The sequence below is a fragment of the Hydractinia symbiolongicarpus genome, chromosome 8 (assembly GCF_029227915.1).
Source record: "Hydractinia symbiolongicarpus strain clone_291-10 chromosome 8, HSymV2.1, whole genome shotgun sequence".
NCBI classification, from domain to species: domain Eukaryota; kingdom Metazoa; phylum Cnidaria; class Hydrozoa; order Anthoathecata; family Hydractiniidae; genus Hydractinia; species Hydractinia symbiolongicarpus.
In genome coordinates, this window is record NC_079882.1 from 27,807,078 (window position 1) to 27,828,319 (window position 21,242).

The 21,242-nt window shown below is 32.0% G+C and overlaps 1 protein-coding gene across 1 annotated transcript in view; it reads right to left on the reverse strand.

Moving 5' to 3' along the window:
* Positions 1-895: 895 nt before the first annotated feature.
* LOC130654310 (uncharacterized) overlaps positions 896-21,242 on the reverse strand; it is a 43,961-nt gene continuing 23,614 nt past the window's right edge. The window contains exons 6-25 of the mRNA XM_057456866.1: positions 18,121-18,171; positions 17,749-17,910; positions 10,096-10,266; positions 9,541-9,837; positions 9,164-9,457; positions 7,406-7,708; positions 7,038-7,337; positions 6,002-6,179; positions 5,776-5,906; positions 5,453-5,696; positions 5,125-5,273; positions 4,712-5,002; positions 4,257-4,565; positions 3,717-4,180; positions 3,447-3,541; positions 3,013-3,172; positions 2,715-2,781; positions 2,170-2,432; positions 1,815-2,049; positions 896-1,466 (exon numbers count right to left, since the gene is read on the reverse strand). Coding sequence (XP_057312849.1) covers positions 1,126-1,466; positions 1,815-2,049; positions 2,170-2,432; positions 2,715-2,781; positions 3,013-3,172; positions 3,447-3,541; positions 3,717-4,180; positions 4,257-4,565; positions 4,712-5,002; positions 5,125-5,273; positions 5,453-5,696; positions 5,776-5,906; positions 6,002-6,179; positions 7,038-7,337; positions 7,406-7,708; positions 9,164-9,457; positions 9,541-9,837; positions 10,096-10,266; positions 17,749-17,910; positions 18,121-18,171 — 4,505 coding nt within the window. The 3' untranslated portion in view covers positions 896-1,125. The remainder of the gene's footprint in view (positions 1,467-1,814; positions 2,050-2,169; positions 2,433-2,714; positions 2,782-3,012; positions 3,173-3,446; positions 3,542-3,716; positions 4,181-4,256; positions 4,566-4,711; positions 5,003-5,124; positions 5,274-5,452; positions 5,697-5,775; positions 5,907-6,001; positions 6,180-7,037; positions 7,338-7,405; positions 7,709-9,163; positions 9,458-9,540; positions 9,838-10,095; positions 10,267-17,748; positions 17,911-18,120; positions 18,172-21,242) is intronic.

Sequence of the window (21,242 nt, forward strand, 5' to 3'; positions counted from 1 at the left end):
CGACCATTCCCCAACTCATTTTTGTATGCTAGGGACTTCACCTTAATATACATGACTCAACACCGCTTATTAGGGATTTTACTCCATTTGCGTATGATGTTATAACGCATGCGTTGATGATCAGTGGATTTTTGCTGTTGATCAGTGCATTTTTGTGCAGTAAAGCGTGACGAAAAGTTGTGACGTCAATATTGAGTTAAAAACTATCGAAATTTAAAAAAAATTAGTGTATTGTTTAAACGGTTCTGTTGTTAAAATTTGATCATCGTGTTAATAATTTGGTCATTTGGTTCTGATAAAGTGTTCTGAAAAGCGTGTAATCGCAAACTCATATTATGACCCATGACATATTATTTTGCTATACTGTATTACGAGACAACAGAAATAAAATTTTCTTGCTGACTTTAATATTTTTAGAGTGATTCTATTATCAATTTATTATGAAAAATACCATCACCTAACTAAATTCATCTGGACACGGTTCTTGCCAATATTTTGCTATGTGTGGTTATTATATGAATGGTTTATAACATATCTTTTGGAGTTAAAACTTTACGGACAGGTGTAATGATGATAGGGAATTTAAAAAGCGTTAGAGTCTTTTATATTATTTATGCAATTAAAATAGTGATAAAAGATGAATAAACTAAATATTTAGTAGTTCCATTAAAATTGTACAAACAACACGATTTTAATGCACAGTATGACACAAGTTCCTTTATTTTTCTAGTGACAACGGTAAATAAAATCAGTTATAACTTTAATAGGCAGTTTGGAATGTGTTTTGAGATGAAGGGTTTCTTCGGAGAGTATATCATTACTTGCGAATGAAATTATTTGTAGTTTAATAGAAAACACAAAATAAATGTGTCATACTGAAGTTTATATATATGTCTTTCATCGTCTGTGTTTTTCTTGCTTTCTGCATCCGCTTAATTTTCGTTCTTCTTTATACACGCTTAGAAAACACCGTATTTTAACACTTTGTTTTTTAGGACGCTTTTTATTAACAATGCATTAGTGCTAGTGAAACCTTTCTTTCGTTGCTGCATTTTTTTAGTGGAAATAGGGTGTGTGCAAATGCAGTTTTTAATCAACTTGTGGATTGTTTGATCCATGCAGTTTTTATTTGCACATTAAAAATCTAAAGAATTTCACGAAGAAACTTGCGATGCCCACTCGAAGTCTTCGAAACTTGACAGAGAATGGTTCTTTCGGTTTATTTTTGAGATCCTCTTTGTATTCCAGAATTTTTTCCAACGACACACCCAGCTCACTTGGTTTTACATACTTAAAATTGACGCCAAACTTTTTCGACATTTTTGTTCGTATCTCCAGCAACTCTTTCCCATGTTTGTAATTTAGCTTTTCAATTTTGTCCTCAACTCGACACATCATTTCCTCGAATTCCTTTGCAGTCTGCAATGCCATGATTCTCAAATCAGTATGCCATAACAGATTTCGTTCTACGAGAATTATTTTCAGGAACAAATTTCATTCAAGTTCATTCAGGAATACTTGTCATAGAACAATGTAAACATTTAATACTTTAAATATATTATGCTTTAAGCCTAACAAGGTTGCCTTAACCCTTTTCTCACATCTCTCGACCGTTAATTATTATAGAATGAGATTTTGTGTCAATTTTTGCAAATGATTTTAAATTTAAAAGTTTATATATACTAAGACCTTTTGAATTCTGGACAAGTGGTGTTTCAAATTTGTTAACTTTTTAATATTTGTAAACTGTACAACGTTTCAATATCATGCCAATTTTAATTTTACAGCTTCACAAAATATATATATGACGTTACCTCTTTCTGTATGAATTTTGTTCTTTTCAATGTTTGCTCGTCTTTTTCTGAATCCCTCATATATTATACCAAGCATAATAAATACCGCCCACATAATTAAAACTATTTTAAGTGTATTTTGGTACAGCGGCGCCTGAAAACTTATTAAGTCAACATTTTCTTCCGTAGATGGAAGACTCGTAGAAGTGGAGGAATTTTTACCATTAGCTGCTTTTGCTCTTGCCTGCGCCAACTCCTAAAAATAAATTAGGGTTAATAAATTAATAATTTATTATTTGCAACGCCTAATTAGAATCAATTATTTTTCATACTTTAACTGATCAGCAATAAAACTATAGAATCGATTGGCAATTACCTTTAAAAGATTTGAAATGGCCTTAGACGTTATATCCGTATTTGCTTTTGCAAATTTTGTCCCACAAACTTTTAACTTCTCCATCTCACCAAATGCAGCTACACCAAAATCAGACGGTACATTAAAAGCTTTGTTGACACCCAACCCGTAATCAGAGATGTTGCTTTTTAATACCTCAGCAACATATCGATCAAGCAATGCATATTTTACACTTTTGTTTTTCAATGGTCCAAAAACTTCTTCGTATGAGTAATATGTTTTGTCTAACGAAAAAAAATCAAGCATAAATGGTACAGACAGCTATAAATTAGCGTGATAAGTTTGGCTAACCTAACCACAATGATTTCTAATAGCATTTGACAGTCAGAGGTTCAATTAAAAATGTAAAAATAAGCGCATTAATGATTTTAAACTAATGTTAAGATTGTTAAGTATCTTTAAATTAATTGCTATGTTCTCAAAATTAGAGCTCGCTTATTTTAATTATCATATAAATTGGCTAAAACTTGAAATTATATAGTCATAACACAGATAAAAGGGCTTACTTTTATCAAACTTTTTTATATTTTTCTTTCCATATGTGTACTCTGCAGAGCCATACAATGCTAACACCTATATAAATAGCGAAATGTTGCGTGCACGGCGAATAAATGTAAAAACAAAATATGGAGAAAAAGGCACGGCAAAATCCGCAACACCAAACAATATCAACAACAACAACAACGACGACGAAGTTGTAGTTGCGCATTTAACAGCAACTTTTTTTAAAAATATACCATTGTCTTACAATTCGTGAGAGTTTAAACAAAATCTAAAACCCGGTAAATGTAGAAGTTATTAAACCTTGTCATCTGGAAGTTTTTGTTTCATTGAATTCATAGCAGCCACAGACAAAGCTGACGAAAGAGTACCGGTAACAATTCCAGTTAACACCAAACCAAGAAGTGTCCAAAACACTATATATATCCGCCCTGACGTTGTTTCAGGTATCTTGTCACCGTATCTATAAAGTTTACTGAACTTTTACAAAGAGCCAGGGTTTAAACCTACTTTGGACTTTATTTCAAGATTTAAAATTTATTTGAAGTTATTTATTGCGTTACAATATCGTTAGGTCAGTTACCTTTCTCAGCCTACTTATCTGAGCCTTAAAGTTCCCTGGGAAAAAGAGTTACTGTAAGCCTTATTTTCCTATCAGAGCATTACTTATAAAAACGTAAAAGGTATTTTTCCTTTAAAATTATTAGAAAATTTATTGTTTGGAGATCGCAACTTACCCAACAGTAGTGCTGGTCATAATAGCCAAGTATAAACCTTCAAATATACCAGCCAATGATATTCCACGACCTTTGTGTTCAACTTTTGTTGGTTCCTACGTATAAGTAGTATTCAATAGAGCTTCCTGCTAAATAAATATAAATTACTGCGCAGAAATAGATACTTTGTAGGATATTCTAACCAAAGATGTAACACCAAGTTAAACAAGCAACTAGTCATGACTATAAACATGCACTTTCACAGATGAAATTTAAATGTGATATACATACACAAAACCAAAATATTGCACCAAAAAGCCAGTTTAGCATAAAGTAAAATGCACATATAGGCAAAGTTCCAAATATACCACTAAGTAATCCATCCTCCACTTTTGTAGCAGCTTGCGCAGGGCTGTCAGGAACTTCCAGAATGATAAATCCTGGACTTGTTGTAGTGGCAATAAGAGAATATTCAGGTGTAAATTTTCCAGTATCCAACCTCGGGACTTGCAATGCAGTGCGATTTACCGTAAAATTCTTTATATCACTGAACGAGTCCAAATCAACGCGATTGTAAGAGATGTAAACACTTTGATTGAATGAAGTGCAATTGTGAGCACATGTCAGCAGCATTTGTTTAGTTAAATCCATTACAATACCTTCTGGACGCAAATTGTTACCTTTTGGATAATCAACATAAGGTGGATATACCATGTAATTGAGTATTAACTTTGCTTGTGGAACATGACATGTTTCTAAAAGATAGGGATGTAAAAAAAGACAATAATAAACATAATAGACCATAATTTTACAATAAAGTCCATGTCTTACCAAAACGTACTGACTCGCTCTTAAAACCAACACCTGCATTACTTCTTGCAGCTATACGAACACTGTAAACACTATACGATTCTAAACCTGTAAGCACATAAGAGGTTGTTAAAGGAACATCGACTCTTGTAGCTTTTATCCATCCATCATCAACATCGATTTCACCAGTAGATAACTTCTCATAGAAGATAGTATAGCCTTGCTTAGATCCTTGCCATTGATCATCTGGTATATGTTCCCATTGAATTAAGCTTGCATATGGATAATGGAAACTAGATGCACGTACTTGTAGGGGAGCCGCTGTTGGTTCTAAATAAATTTAATCATTTACAGATGTTTGAGATCATTGTTAAGAAATATGAGATATTAGAGTAAAAAATTTGGCAATTAAATATCTTCAGCTATTATAGTGAAATCAATTCTTTAAAAACCAAAGAAACTGCATTTTTACCTACCAGTTTCATATGTTGAACAGTTCAACTTTTCAGTCGGCTTTCCTTCCCCCACACTGGTAAAAGCTGTCATCCAAACCGTGTATTGTGTGTTTGCTTTCAAGAAGAATAACTCCATTCTTCTTTTATATGGTTCATCAGTTTCATTGACTATTTTATTGCCAAGTTGGTAATAAATCATATATTTTGTTCGAATACCTTCCAAATAAGCAGGAGGAGAGTGTTTCCATTGCAGTAGAAGGGCATTGTAACTCACTGCTTCACAGGTAAAATTGTATGCTGACATGGTTGGTGCTAAAATAATGCAATGAAAAGGGGTAATGTTTGTCAGCTACTAGATTATGATTTAAAAAAAACTTCTGATCATATATCAAGGCAAATAAACAGTCAATAAATTCAAAAATATGTATACTAACTTCCTTCAGGCGTTAAGAATTGAACAGGTGAGCTAGTTAAACCAACGAATTTTGTATCAACGGAAATGCTGATATTATAAAACGTATTTCCTCGTAGTCCACTGGTGTTAAAACTTACGGTACCAGCACCGGAGATAGTCATGTTATTCCTAAGTTGGTGAAATTTGATAAAACATTAAATACTAAAACCTAAACATTGACTATTTTTTACTACTATGAAAATTCCACTATGCTTAGGCAAAAGAAAACTGCTTAAATAAGGAAATACATTTGGTTTTTAAAATTTTATATCTATTTACTTCTAACATGTTACGAGTTAGAATCTTACATCTCCATTGGTAAGCCCTCACAGTACTGTCCCTCTGCACATAGTTCGGTTGGTGCATCTCTTCGTTGTCGCGTTGAGTATGTTCCAATTGTCAAATCCTCAGCTGTATATATTGGTTGCAATCTCACTGTGTAACCTCTTACAATGCCAGGAATTTTTGTTTTATCAGGGAGCTCCCATGAAATGCTTACATTATTGCTTCCTGTTGCCACTGCATGGATGCTTGGAGGAAAAATAACAGACCCTAAAATACAATAAAATGAAAAATGTTGAAAGAAAGCAGTAGAAGAACTAAAGCATAGATAACAATTTCTCCGTCTTACATGATTCCTCTGTTGTCACTGTAATATTTGAAAAAGGAGACACGCCTTTAACGTTGAAACAAGAAACTTTAATCTGATAGGTTGTGAAATATTTTAGGTCTTTCGCTTCGAAAATAAACATTTTTTCATTTCTAAAAAGGAAAAAAATAGTTGTGGAAGATTTTCTAGAACAAGTGGTATTACTAAACAACACGTATTAACACATAAAAAAGGGAAAAACACATACCCTTTACGTGTTATATTTGTTATATTTTTGTCATTTGGGTCGTCAACAGATTGTATAGTCAATTGAAAATTTCCAATAACACCAGCCCATTCTCTCTTGTGTATGTCATTCCATTCAATGTAGATCGATGTCGAACTTGTGTTGTAACCCGTAAGATTATAAGGTCCTCTAAATGGTGCTGAAAAGTACATTCTATATTACTGACTTTAATTATCGCAAACTTGCCGCAAAGAAAATGATCTATTTACCCAAACTGAATAACCAAGAAAGGTGATTCTCAATGAGACAGGTAGAGAGATTACAAACATGCCTCGAGTATGCTTATAATTTTTGCTCTTTTTTTGCTCTTTCTCGCAAATTATTATGCATTATGCTGTTTTATATGAAAAAATGTTTTTGAGAATATCCTATTGTATTTCCGAAGGCTTTAATTTTTAGAACTCTAACTTTTTAATTAATAATCCAATAAAATTTAAAAAAACACATATATTGCGTGAGATACAAGACAAAAATCTATTAATGTACAAATACTTATTGACGGTCAATAATTCAATGTATGCCCAAAGTCATTTTAATGAATTTACGTGGCGCGAAAGTGTGGCTATAGTTTTTCGTAACACAGATTTAATAGCTGTTTTTTGTTTGTTTGTTTGTTTGTTTTTTTTGGATGGCGAATTGAAGCAAAGTTTTCAATTTATCATGGCCAGGAACGAGAAAATTTTAATTTGGGCTAGTGATATGCAAACAGACAATTCCGACGCCGTATATTTGACTTTGTGACAATGACTCACCAACCAATTTTTTATTAAATAACACTGCTTGAACAAAACTAGAACCTGGTGAAAACCTAACTGCCATTAGAAAACCAGCTATTGGCAATTAGAGGTGCATGCAGAAGTTTCAGGAACAACTTGCCAATCCACTCCCGTCCCATTTAAAACAGGGTTGAAATAATAACCTTTAGGTATGCAAATATTAATAGCAATGAAACTTTCTGAAATAAACTGAACAGTACTTTGAGAGAAAAGATTGTTACCTTCTGCGTCGGTCCACACAGTTAGTGGATCACTAAAAGGTCCGAGTCCGGCAGCAGTGTAGGCGGCAACTGTAACTAAATATGGTCTATATATTTGCAAACCTCCAAACACAGTGGTCAACCTTTCGCTACTTGAAATGTTCTGTTTTCCCATTTCAACTGAACTTATCGTTGTACAAATGATAAGATATTTCGTAATTATTCCTCGAGTATCTTCCTCCATAAGTTCTGTCCAATTAACATAAATGCTTCGAGAGTTATTGTACGCACCAGTAACATTTTGAGGTGGACCAGTCGGTGCTAAAAAAAAGTAGTTGATAAAACACATATTTTAATCAGAACACTTAATAAATCTCTAATTCACTCACGAGCTTCTCCAGTCTTTATTATTTCAATATCACTGTATGCTCCAACACCAACTGTTGTTGCCGCTGCAACAGCTACTTCATACTCACTGTAACCTTCCAAACCATCAATTTCAACTTTAAAAGTGCTTGCATTAACAACTATTTGCTCCGTAAATTCCGACTTTCCAAAACGACGATAGTACACATGGTATTGATATGGATGACCAAGCCATTCTCTTACATTTGTCAACCCTTCCCATTCAACTTTGATAGAGTACGAACCAGTATCTTCTCCCCAAACATTTTTTCCGAACTTTAGAGGAACTAAGAACATTAAAATTGCAGTGAGACTATTATTAGTTATTTTGATACACTGCATTTTTTGATATGAATCGTTAGTTAGTTGCTATTGTTACAACTATATTATGTTTATTAAAAAAACGTAATTGTCAATTTCACTTTTACGACCAACACATTATATCGGGTCTAATGAGTATAATAAACTTTTATTTAGTTGTGGTTTTTAAAATTTGAGAAAACTTAAACGAGAAATAAAGTTTGACACATATAAATACATGAATACACGGGTGAAACATAACGACAATACGACAATAACAGGCGATTTTTAAGTATTGATGCCCGCTAAGAGAGCAGTAATGTTCACTTAACAACCCTTTGAAGTACACATTGATTGCGTGATGTGATCACAAATTTTGAAATCTGGGGAAGTGCTAATACATTTTATCAATTATGATGTGACGCGTTCTAAAAAAAACCCTATTTTTTAGTCAACTAGTAATCAGCTTCCAGAACATAGACGGTTTATGTTTAGTACGTCGGTCAGTCTAATTTATCTTCTTTCTATGACATTTTTTACTTAAGTCGACAAGCTAGTCTTCAGAAGGTATGGCAGTGCAACGGTGGTGTTTTTTTTGCCTCGTTTTCTCCCCGGATATATGAGAACATTCTTGTTAACATTGTGCCATTTTTTTTGATTTGTTGTCAGGAATATAAATGTTTTATGACATATTTTCCAGGTTTTGCAAATGTAAAAGGACAATCACTTAAATAACCCCCCAAAATGTGATATATTTTATGCAGCGGTTTAGAATTGCGAAAACCGGAGTAAACAGATTCAGCAAATGGTAAAGCTTGACCAAAATTCATATTACCAGTGTAAACCCTTTATAAAAGTTAAATGAAGATATTACTACCAGATAAGAAATTACAATAATTTTCATTTTAAAGAGTTTATAAAGGTGTTTTAAGCAATGGTTTTTAACTAATGAAGTCATCAATAAGTAAAGTGAAATTTTTTCGAATAAGATGCATAAATATTAATAGTCACAAAGTTTTATAACAATTTGGCAAGACTTTTAGATGACACTAAAATTTGCTCTTCTTACCAAATACGGTTGAAAGTTGACACTTACGTCACAACGTTAGTTGAACGAAGGAATAATGTACAAAGTTAGACATGTGGATAGGCTGCTTTTCCTATGTTGTTGAAATAAAGGAACTGTAAATATTTAAAGTTTTGCAACTTATTTTTTTATGACATATGACAAATGTTCAAATGTGCTAAGGTTAGTTAAATTTGGGAAAGCCTCTCAGAAGCTATTGGTAGAGCAGAATCAGCAATGCCACACGCCCATCTGCTGCTAATTTCATTAACTTGTTTTTGCAAAATATGCTGACACATAGAGACTTTTCATCTTCGCAGTACCTGTCATAATAATTTCAAAAAAACACAGAGACACATGCCATTAAAAAACTTACCATCTTCGTCGGTCATATTTGATGCTGATGCATATAAATCAGCTAAATAATCATCATTCCTCGCCCATAAGTGAACCTCGTATTGTTTAAAAGGCAGTAATCCACAAATTAGGTATTCAGTGACAGGTCCTGTTTCAACTATTTTTGAGACATTGAAGTCGTCATCGTGGTATTTAATTTGATAACCACGAAGAATTCCCCTCACATTTTTTTCTGGTATATGCTGCCATTGCAGCAACATGCAAGTAGAGTTTATTGCTTCCATGGAAGTAATAGTAGCTATTCCATTTGGTACTACGAAAAAAAAAAATTTAATACTGTATTAAAAATGCGTTATAAGTTTGGTGAGAAAACAAAGGTTTTAGTTATCTACGTACCATCTTGTTTTGTTGTTTGGTTTACAGGCTCACTGTAGTTGCCTTGGACATTACCCAATAGTGAGTATCCAGATATATGAATAGAATATTCAGTAAAGCTTGACAAATCACTGAAAATGTAGGAATGTTCTGAATGAGAAATTAAACTTGTGTGTATAGTGTTTCCTTCATGTCTTGCCATTAATTTGTATTGAAAATCATCCTTTTTCTGTAATGATGACCGATCAAAACTGTCCCATTTGACCTTAATGTAATAACGATCAACTACTTCCACACGAAGATTTTCTGGAATGCCAACTAAGAAAAGAAAAAAAAGTACTAAAACATGAAGATACAACTCTAACAATGCTTGCTAGTTTTTATATCTCTTTTCACAAGTTACTTACTCACAATATTAAAACTAGCATATGAATTGATTAACTACGTTGTTGAAACAATTTAAGTGAATGTACGCAACTGAAAAAAATTAAATCCGCCAAGTTATATAACGATGGTGGCAGGAAGATAAAATTGGGAAAACGTATTCTCCATTTTCGTGAAAAAACCATTACTTACATGGACATTCTTTTTGTATACAGGTGTCGTTTTTCTTTCTTGGACAAAAAACATCCTTCCAGGGTTGCTCTGGGACATCACATACATGATCGTAAACTTTTGTGCCATAACCACATGTAGGGGTGATACATGAACTAAGTGTATCTGTGATAAACATTTCTGACCGTTGTCCTAAAGAAAAGTAATTTGCTGCTACTCAAAGCAGATCGTTAGATTGCTTTTAGATTTATTTTTACGCAATAGAAAAATACTGATTCCTATATTTAATAAAATATAAAAACTTAGTGCACAGTAAACACCTATTAAATTTTAAACATGCACTTTGCATGTTTAAATGTCGCAGTGAAAAAACAATGATGACAATGGCAAAAAAGGACAAACAGTGAGCTTTAGTCAATTTATTTAATTTAAAATGTTTGTGGATTGTACTGAAAACCCTAACATTATTTTAAGTACGTTACTTCGGAATGGCTTTGTACAAATAAGGTTTTTTGGGGGAAAATTTAGATATCTAGCTCGGAACTGAAGCCACACACTAAATATATCTATACGGGATAATTGTATTTTTACCCTATTGCTTGGCCACTTCTTTTTTCTACGAAATATGTTTACACCTTTAAATAATATAAAAATATGGACAAAAATTCCATCAGTTAAATTGTCATCGTCATTTAATTTGGGCACAAAAAGGGTTTTTGACCTAAAAGTTTCTGTGGAGTATTTTAGAACAAATGTGATGACATTAGTATATATTTTTATAATAGCTATATTTCCTGAGGTAAAGCATTTCTACGGAAACCGATAAATCGTAAAAGTCTTCGAAATTCTCATGTTTTTAGCGTTAATGTTGCTTCTACCAGACACATTATCCCACGACCTGGTTTCAATCGGGTTATTAGCCTGCATAATGCACCACCGTAACGCAGTTTATTGTACCAAGTTGGTCATATTTGGCACAATTTACTGCCATTGATACTACTTTTAAATTTCTGTGCCACAATAATAATACACTAAAGGTCCACTAAGCCACATTATTACTAGATAAAAAGCATTGAAATCACTAAACCATGCTAGCTAGGTATTTTCACTTTATTAAACTAAAATATAAATTAGAAATGAAAGGAGAGAAAAATTACAAGTAATGTACTAAAACGATTGTTTAAAACATTTTTTGCAGTTATGCTTTTAGAGAAACACATTGTAAAATTGTTATTCTAAAATTATATATGAAGGTATTTTTATTCACCAATACACATTATTTACTTATTGATATCTGTAACTTAATACACCAGGTTCTCATACTCGGAGACTATACTATATTTGAAATTATTGTTAATAATCTTTCCTAGTAAGAGATTAATAAAGGGACTACGGAACGGCTCCAGTAAGCTCTTCGTCTTTGATTTTTTCTCTATTCTAGCACATTCTTAGTAATATTATAACCAGACCACTCAATTTGTTTTTATTTCGAATTGTATTGTTTTTCTCACTTAACCCTATTCGGTCGGGGGGGGGGGGGGGGGGGAGGGGCGGATTCCGCCCCCCCCCTGACGGTTTTTTTTTAATAACTCCTGATTGCTTTCTTATATCGCTATGATACTTACTGAGTTTCAACATTTATCTATTAGACACCTGCATGCTAAATTTTTAGGTGCCATACCTGTCAGAGGCTTTGATATTGGCCATTACTCGAAACTACCCCTAAAATCTCTATGAAATCCTTATAATGGGGAAAATATAGTAACTTCTGTTAGAATTATCCTTAGAACTTGAAACTTGCAACACAACTTTGTTTCATCAAGAAAAATCATTTTGAATAATTTTGACACGTGACTAATCCGATTTCCCGATTTTGTCGGATTTTACCCGAAAATCGGAAAAAAACGGATTTTCGGGCAATTTTTGGAAATTTTTTATTTGATCCATGTAAAAACCGGAAAATATGTTAAAAAAAAATTTATTTAGCTTTCAGAAACTTTAAACAGAATGTAAAAATTCGCTCTAGAACAAAAGTAATTATATTTTAAGCAGATAGTGGTATTTTTAACAATTTTCAAGCTTCTGATGACGTCACAGGAAATGTGCTAACGCAAGCAAAAATTTATTGCCGCCAATTTGTTCCTTTTATGACGTACTATAAGTGTGCCAAATTTAATTCAATTTGAACAATCCTATGAAAAGTTATTGAGGGGGGGGGCGGAATCCGCTCCCCCCTCCCCCCCCCCCAGTCATAGTATGTTCGAAAAACCCCGGACCGAATAGGGTTAAGCGCATAACACAATTTAATTGAAGCACAAGTGAAGTGAATTAAGCATTTTATTACTTATTCCAAGTACTAATTCGCCATCACCGTTTTTAATAAAGAGTAAGAATCGGACGTTATTATATTCGAATCATCAATTTTGCAATAAAACTATTATTATTCATTTGATTCTTGAAATGATGTGATAAAAGATATGTGATAAAGGCAGCTATATGGAAATCATACACTTTCTATTGTGAAGTGTTATGTACCTGCTTTAAATTAGGTTATATGCGACATTCCTTTCATTAATCAACTAGTATCCCAGAACTTTGTGCTTCAGAGAACCTCTCCTACGATTCTTCATAGCTATAATTCCATCGATAGTCTTGCATAAGCTTGTGCGACACAACAGAAAGTAAAGACAGATCTCTGCCCCATTGTTTAATACTGTTATTTATAGCCTTTTCTTTTCTAACAACAAGTTCTTCTTCGAAAATCTTACATAATTGTCTTCCTTGTTGGATCTTTAAGAAAAAGCTAGGTTCAGAATCAACAACATTGCGTTAAACTTTAGCAACTTTTTGTACTTTCCTCGTTGGCTATTTTTACAGCAATGTCATACGTTTTAGTGTTTGTTTTGATACTGATGAATATTACTACCATTATGTATTGCGAAGCTTGATAATTGAAAATTTTCTTTTCAAATGAAACAAAACTTTTATGAAACGAACGTAAGTATTCACGGTTAAATTATTCTGGGGGAGACTGGCTCTGAGTTCAAAGAGAATCTGAAGACATTAAACAATTATCAGCCAAATATGCAGTAATTTAAGCTCGTTTTATATGATTAAAAATTCTATGGTCATTCGTATAATTTCATAAATTTTATGGTCTTTTTAAAATTTCAGGTTTTTCCAAGATATTGAAAAGTTTAAGTTACTATTAGCGAAAATCTTTAAGTCGCAGGCCTTCTTATTTTTATTTTTGTGCTTTATTTTCGCATTAACATTTTACAAATCATTTTCCTGCATCCATTCATCGATGAATGATTTTTGTAAACTATACTTTTATTGCTTACACATTCGATGCAGAACATTTTTGCTTGATTAAAAATTTTATTTTGATACACAAAAAGGTATTTTAGCTGTCCTCTTGTAATCGCTGTAGCCTGTATTTCAAACGTTAAAAAGAAGATTTTAAAAAGCAGACTGTGTTATACTAATACAATAATAATCGATTACCCCGGCCTATACCGCAAAATACCGCCGAGGTCGAAATGCCAACTGAGCTTGCGAGGTCGGTGCAATGACTGAGTTAACCGTCTAAGTTAGATAAAAAAAAAGAATTTTGGTTTAGTGTTCTTATAATGATATAATTCACCAGCACTACTTTGTTAACACTGGAGGTCAAAATTCAAAACAGTCCTTTCTAAAGACAATCTATGCATAATGCGAAATTCCCTATGGAATAAATCTTTGTAAACAAAACATTACGATGTGTGACGATAATCTGTAAAGTTGAATGTGCAACTAAAGTTTGGTTACAGCGAATGTCGAAGTAAATTTTTTAACTAGCTAGTTAGATAGCTGGCGAAGACTAATATGGGCTTCAACGAGTTTTATATTGACTAAGTAACCAAAAAGCTGAAGGAATAAGTCTAAGAATGAGAGGAGACGTATTTGTTAAAATTTCGTCGTCCTGTAGTTAGTATTTTTGATAAAACTGGATATCAGATCATCTTTTTTATGGACAATGTAGCTAAATGAACTACTGAGAAACTTCAATGAAACTCTTCGCACCTGAGAATAAAGAGACGATGTTAACAGGAGATTTCAATATCAATTGTCAAAAAGATAACGGTAATCAATCTTCACGCTTTTCCATGTTAAGCAGATAATTAAAACGGCAACAAGAATAACAGATAAATGTGAATCATTAATAGACTTGGTTTTTACAAATACCCCATTTACCATTACAAAGCATGGCGTTTACGGGATCAGCTTTAGTAAGCATGATTAAATTGGTTTCAATCGAAAACAAAACAAAGTAAATTCGTACCCAAAGACGTTTAGATAAAGAAATTAGAAAAATTATGACAATGCTAAATTAAAACAAGACCTCAAAAATACTGATTGGTCGTCGGTGTATAATTCATACTTCGTTTCAGAATCTCTTCGGGCGCTTAATCAAAACTTGACTGAAAGTTTTAATAAACACGCCCCTTGTGCTACAAAAAGGGCGAATGCCAACATATGCCCATGGCTGATACATAAAGTCAAAAACGAAAAGGACTGCCTAGATGTACTCCAGAAAATGTTTCAAAAATCGAAAACAACGGTAAACCATTGGTATTAAAAAAGCCAACGAAATAAAGTTAATGTTTTAATCAAAAAGGCGAAACAAACGTATAACACAAACCTACTAAAAGAAAACATAAACAATTCAACATTATTTTGAAAAACACTGAAAAAGATTTTCCCGACAAAGTCAAAAATGAAGCAAACAAATACGTTATTTAAAGTCGACGATGAAAAAATCTTTGATAAAAAAGCTATAACTGAATGGTTTGGTCGTTTTTCTCTGCAATGTCACTACAAAGCTACTCAAAACTCTCCATCCTACCAAGAACTTTGTATGGAACAAACCGCCGAGAGTACTAATTCGAACTACTCAGAAATTTTTATTTCGCTGTGTTACACCATCTGAAATCTGCAAATCCGCAAATACATCGGGTATCAACGATCTTCCACCAAATCTTCTAAAAGAAGCAGCAGACGAAATTTTCGAAACATGTAGCTTTTATCACCAATAGATCATTGTCAAACAGCACCGTTTCAAATGGCTGGAAGATTTCAAAAATTACTCCACTTCACAAATTGGAATCAAAATTAGACTTTACCAACTACTGGCCAATTTCCGTATTGCCATGTCTGTCCAAAATACTTGAACGTGTTGTACATCACCAACTCTCAAACTATATTGAAAACAACTATTTGCTGAAAAACAGTCAGTTTGGTTTTCGCCGGCACAGATCAACGGAATTAGCCTGTAATATCTTAGTTGATAATATTCGTAAAAACATGGACAATTTTTACCTAACAGGGATGACTTACATTGATTTAAGTAAGGCATTCGACGCAGTTAGTCATTTGTTCCTTCTATCCAACATACCATCTTACGGCACAACTGGAAAGGAGTTGATTTTGTCTGAAAACTATCTTTTCAACCGTAAGCAGTGCGTTCTCCACGACGGTCACCTGTGTTGGGACTATCCAGTTTTCAGAGGAGTTCCACAAGGATCAATTCTTGGACTAACGTTTTTTTATTTCACTTGGACAATATCAACACCTGCTAACGTCATTGTAGTATTCTCAAATACGCTAGCGATACCGTTTTATACGTTCATGGGAAAGATTCTGAATCATTCAAAAAATGTTGAATATTAACATTCCTGAAATTTATATTTGGCTGAGAAACAACGACTTGTCTCGAAACTTCAAAAATGGCAAAAAAGAGACAATGATATTTGGAACCCCAGCTTATATTAAAAACGTTGCACCACTAAACGTAATAGTCAAAGAATCCAGTCTAAACCAAACAAAATCTTACAAATTTTGGGAAAAAATATTAAATACTCAATAAAGTTACCAAAGGTGAAAACTAAGAAAGCAGAAAGTGTTTTCTATCAAGGTGCACATATTTACAATAGTTTGTCAAGAAACACCTGTTTAGAAAATAACGAGAATGTTTTTAAAGAAATTAGATAATTTTAGCTTTTAGCTATTTAACTTTTTTAACTTTTATTTCTAACTTCTAACTAGTTTACAGTATGGTTTGGAAAATATGTGGTATTAGACTAATTTCTATCATTTATTTTCTAAACCAAGCAGTGAAATGTTTTTAAACATCACGATATTGCATAAATTTTTCAATACTTTGCAATCCATTTTTGGTCAAATTTTAAGTTTACCCACTACATAATTTCTAAGTTTGATTTTGCTTTTAAAACTATCATTTTTTTTTGACAGGGTTTGGAAAGCAGTTATTTTACACTTGTAAATATATATGTACACATAATGTATATAAACTGAAACGACCTATCCTGTATAAATACTTAATAAATAAATAAATAAATAAATAAATAAATAAATAAATAAATAAATAAATAAATAAATAAATAAATAAATGAATGAATGAATGAATGAATAAATAAATAAATAAATAAATAAATAAATAAATAAATAAATAAATAAATAAATAAATAAATAAATACTTAATAAATAAATAAATAAATAAATAAATGAATGAATGAATAAATGAATGAATGAATGAATGAATGAATGAATGAATGAATGAATAAATAAGTAAATAAATAAATAAATAAATAAATAAATAAATAAATAAATAAATAAATAAATAAATAAATAAATAAATAAATAAATAAATAAATAAATAAATAAATAAATAAATAAATGAATAAATGAATGAATGAATGAATGAATGAATGAATGAATGAATGAATGAATGAATGAATGAATGAATGAATAAATAAATAAATAAATAAATAAATAAATAAATAAATAAATAAATAAATAAATAAATGAATGAATGAATGAATGAATGAATGAATGAATGAATGAATGAATGAATGAATGAATGAATGAATGAATGAATATAAATAAATAAATAAATAAATAAATAAATAAATAAATAAATAAATAAATAAATAAATAAATGAATGAATGAATGAATGAATGAATGAATGAATGAATAAATGAATGAATGAATGAATGAATGAATGAATGAATGAATGAATGAATGAATGAATGAATGAATGAATGAATAAATAAATAAATAAATAAATAAATAAATAAATAAATAAATAAATAAATAAATAAATAAATAAATAAATAAATAAATAAATAAATAAATAAATAAATAAATAAATAAATAAATAAATAAATAAATAAATAAATAAATAAATAAATAAATAGATAAATAAATAAATAAATAGCCATGTTGAAGAAGCACAGAATGTTGCTAAATCTGGTTATTTTAACTGTTAAACTTGCCAATGTTGTTGTTTCGACACTATGAAGTTTTTTTATCGATAAATGTTTTGTAGGAGTAGAAATATGCATTTTTCAATGATTTTTGAAACTTGCTTTTCGTGTTTGCTTACCTTTTGAAGTACCATTTTTTTTTACGAAGGGCAATACCGCTCCACATCGACCCGTCGTCAAGAGCCCTAAGCCAATCCGAATGCCTAAAAACTCGCATTGCCCATTTGTAAAATCCAGACGGTTAAGAATCATAGTACAACACAATTTCAGTTGAAATATGTACTGAAAAAAGAGATAAAAATCCAACATATATCATGTTTAAAATACAATTAATTACCATCTTACCTAAGATATAGCCATAAAATGATATCCGAGCATTAAGAATAGGTTCATACAGACCAACGTAAGGGGGGTAACTTAACCCAATTCCAAATGCGTAAACTTTGCAATCCATAGAACAATAAGCTTGCATTAAAACTCCAAACTCTATCTTATGAGAAAAGTATCCTGAATAAAAAAGGTGTTTGAGATTTATATGAGAATAATACAGAAAAAACACAGAAAAATATTCTATATACATTGTTAAGAACTTTCATAGCTATGAAAGTTTTATAACTATAGTGTCATAATGCAGGAAATTACATATTTAAAATATTTTTAAAAAGTTAATCATAAACTGGTTGTTAGAGTTATTTATTATCAAAAACTAAAACAAACCCTGATTAAAACCAATTTTAAGCCACCAGTAATCAACTGCTTGGGGTCGATCTAAAGAAAAAAATATTATCTCTTAATTTGTTTCTCCATTAAGACTGAATTTACGTGGCTGCTTGCTCAAGTGAGTCAATGGAAGTAAATTTTAAAATTAATTACATTTGTACGTAAATGTTACATAACTTTTAAAACACGAAAAAAACACGAAATACTGTTGTTTAAACGTCAGTGTTATATTCTTTTTCACAGTAGCCTGATGACTGATAAAATTACAAAGAAAGAAAAGAAAAACCAGTTTTCTTTCTCCTTATAGATATATATTTAAAACATCTGTTCTCAACGCAAAACATCTTGACATTACGTAAAAATTGCTAAAAATTATTATTATTATTCCGAATATTTATACAGGTTATAGCCACTTCACTGTTGGAAACACTGTTATCAATGTTAGTCCTGTGTTTGGAATGTATACATTTAGTATACACCGGCATTACCTACTCAACTTCCCTCGCATGGCATGGGTTGACCCGTAGCTGTGGCAAATACCTTGTGACTACGAAGCGAACTCCATAACTACAAGGCTATGCGCCAAGGTAATTGAGTTATTAAAGGAGTTATTAAGAAGTTATTTTAAAACTAAACTATTTACTGTACTATTTCCTAGAGATGTATTATCTTCTCAATAAGGGAATACTGTATCAAAAAAATTAATCTGGACCCCTGGTGATTTTTTACCAAGCATACTTTATAAAATCTTGATGTTGCACATGTTATTCCTCGTATATACCTAACTTTTTCAAGCCACGGTGTGGTTTGATGTGTCTGTCTGTCTGTTTGCTTATTATTTATTTATTTTCTTGTCTTTTTAAAGAAGAATTAAAAAATATGCTTCTTTATAGTTGTTCGTTAATTTTCTTTATTAACCCTATTTGGTATGGGAGGGAGGGGGGGGGATCACAAAGTGCCCGTAGCATTTTTAAAGTCCAATAACTTTTTAATTACTGGATGACATTCCTTGAAAATTTGGAACTTTTTCTAACTTCTATAGCACTTTCCGAAAATAAATAATTTTTTGGACAAAAATTTTCCTGTCATTGTCACTTTGTCCTTTATTGACAGGTGGTCATACAAAATTTTGCTTTAAGGCCAAAAATAAATGTTTTATAAACTAACCAGTTGTATGAATATGTGATTATGCATGTGATAGTGTCATAAAGTGATCATGCAGTATTGACATACACCCTGTGTAATTTGCAAACAGGAATGTTGGTAATTTACAGACCGGAATATTTGTAATTTCCTATTATTTAAATCTATCCTCATATGATGCATATGTTATATTGTCACAGGTCAATCCAATTTGCCTTGGCTGAGTAGTTACTGACATAAACGCGCAGAGATATACCAAGATTTATTCCATGACAGCTGCTAACACCAAGGTTCTCAATTATCGATTTTTCAAAAAAAAAAAATTCTGATTGATATCAATTTTCTCCCTGGAGAAATCCTTAAATTTATAACACCTGTAAATGTTTCCACTATCATATTACCTTCCCATATTAGTTTTTGACTAGTACCGTAAATAGTTTTAAAAAAAATAAAAATCAAGAATTTCCAAAAAACGCATATTTCTCCAACCATTGTCTCATTATGACGTCACCACTTCCTGTGATGACATGTCAACCCAAATATTTTGTCACCAATAAAGTCACAACATAATAATGCTTCTTTGTGGCAAGTTTCGTTACTTAAAACCCAACAGAACAAAAGTTACATTCCACGGACACTTTCTGCCCTCCCCCCATACTTGGGTAAAAAGGGTAAAAGGGTAAAAAAAGCCCATACCAAATAGGGTTAGAAAAAAGAAAACATACAGGATGTAATAAGACTTTGGCCACGGCATTATAAATATTTTACGTTTTTTTAAAAAATTTTCACCACATGGATTGATGATGAAGTGACAAAACAGCTGGCTGTTGTGATATAACTTGTCTAATGACGGCTGGTTAATTATTACAGAGGTTGTATGCCTCCGGAGATTTTGCACAATAGCAAAACCCTCCCTTTTAACAAGGATTTTCTTAGAAAAAATACATTGACCATTAAAAAGGACGCGTAAAACAGTGGTATAGCACAAAATACTAATAAAAAAACATAAAAAGACAACAAACAAAACAATCAGGCAATTCAAACTGAATTAATAGGCACACTTGAAAAAAATAAAACTTATTATGACGAAAGTATCCATGAATGGATAAACTTAGAATAATTTCTAACGGAACAAATGTAAACTAAAGCAGGCAACGTTCTGTGTGCAAAGACTTGCGAACCTGACTGTAGCTCTACACGTGTTAAGGTCGCCCAACACTCAGCATAAACAGATCATTGCTGCGGTGGGTCAACCTAATGACAGTGCCAGCCTGTCATGACTGGGGTGATGTGCGTGAGCGTCAAACCACGAAGACAAAATAAGAATATCAAACCCCCTTTCAAAGCATCTAAAAAGTCTCAGATCACTGGGGTAACAAGTGGGAAAGTCAAACACAAAGACAAGACAAAAAGTCTAGCCCCCTTGTTATGCTTCCTATAGGCTCTCAAGAGAGAGAAGGGAGTGAGCAAACTATCACAGTAAACTAATTACCGACTTTCATACAGCGCAGTCTGGGCACGAATAAAGCGCTTGTAGGGACAAATTTTTAGCTTGTTTTTGTTTGACTCGATGGCCCAGTCAAGTTTCGTGGTCACTTTCTCACAAAGAATTATTTGTGTCATTCGGAGAAAGGTCGTGAAATGTGTAACCTTTTGTTGTTTCTTTTCTAATTCTTAACATTTAACTTTAAAATAACGTGTTGAAATGGTGCTGCTAGTCCTCTCTTTGGTATATTAACTTTATTAGAACAAGAACAACTTACAGTTATTAACTTTTACAAAGTTTAAAGTTGGATGATGGTAAAAGGGTATTTTTAGCTCTGTGCCTGCAGGCAGAGGCAATGAGAATGGACTGAAGTATCTATAAGAAAATACATGACGCACTGCAAGATATTACACATTGTTTCCATATAATCAACCTTCATGGTATGAATTAAATATAGAACAACCATATGTACAATGTAATGTATGTTTGG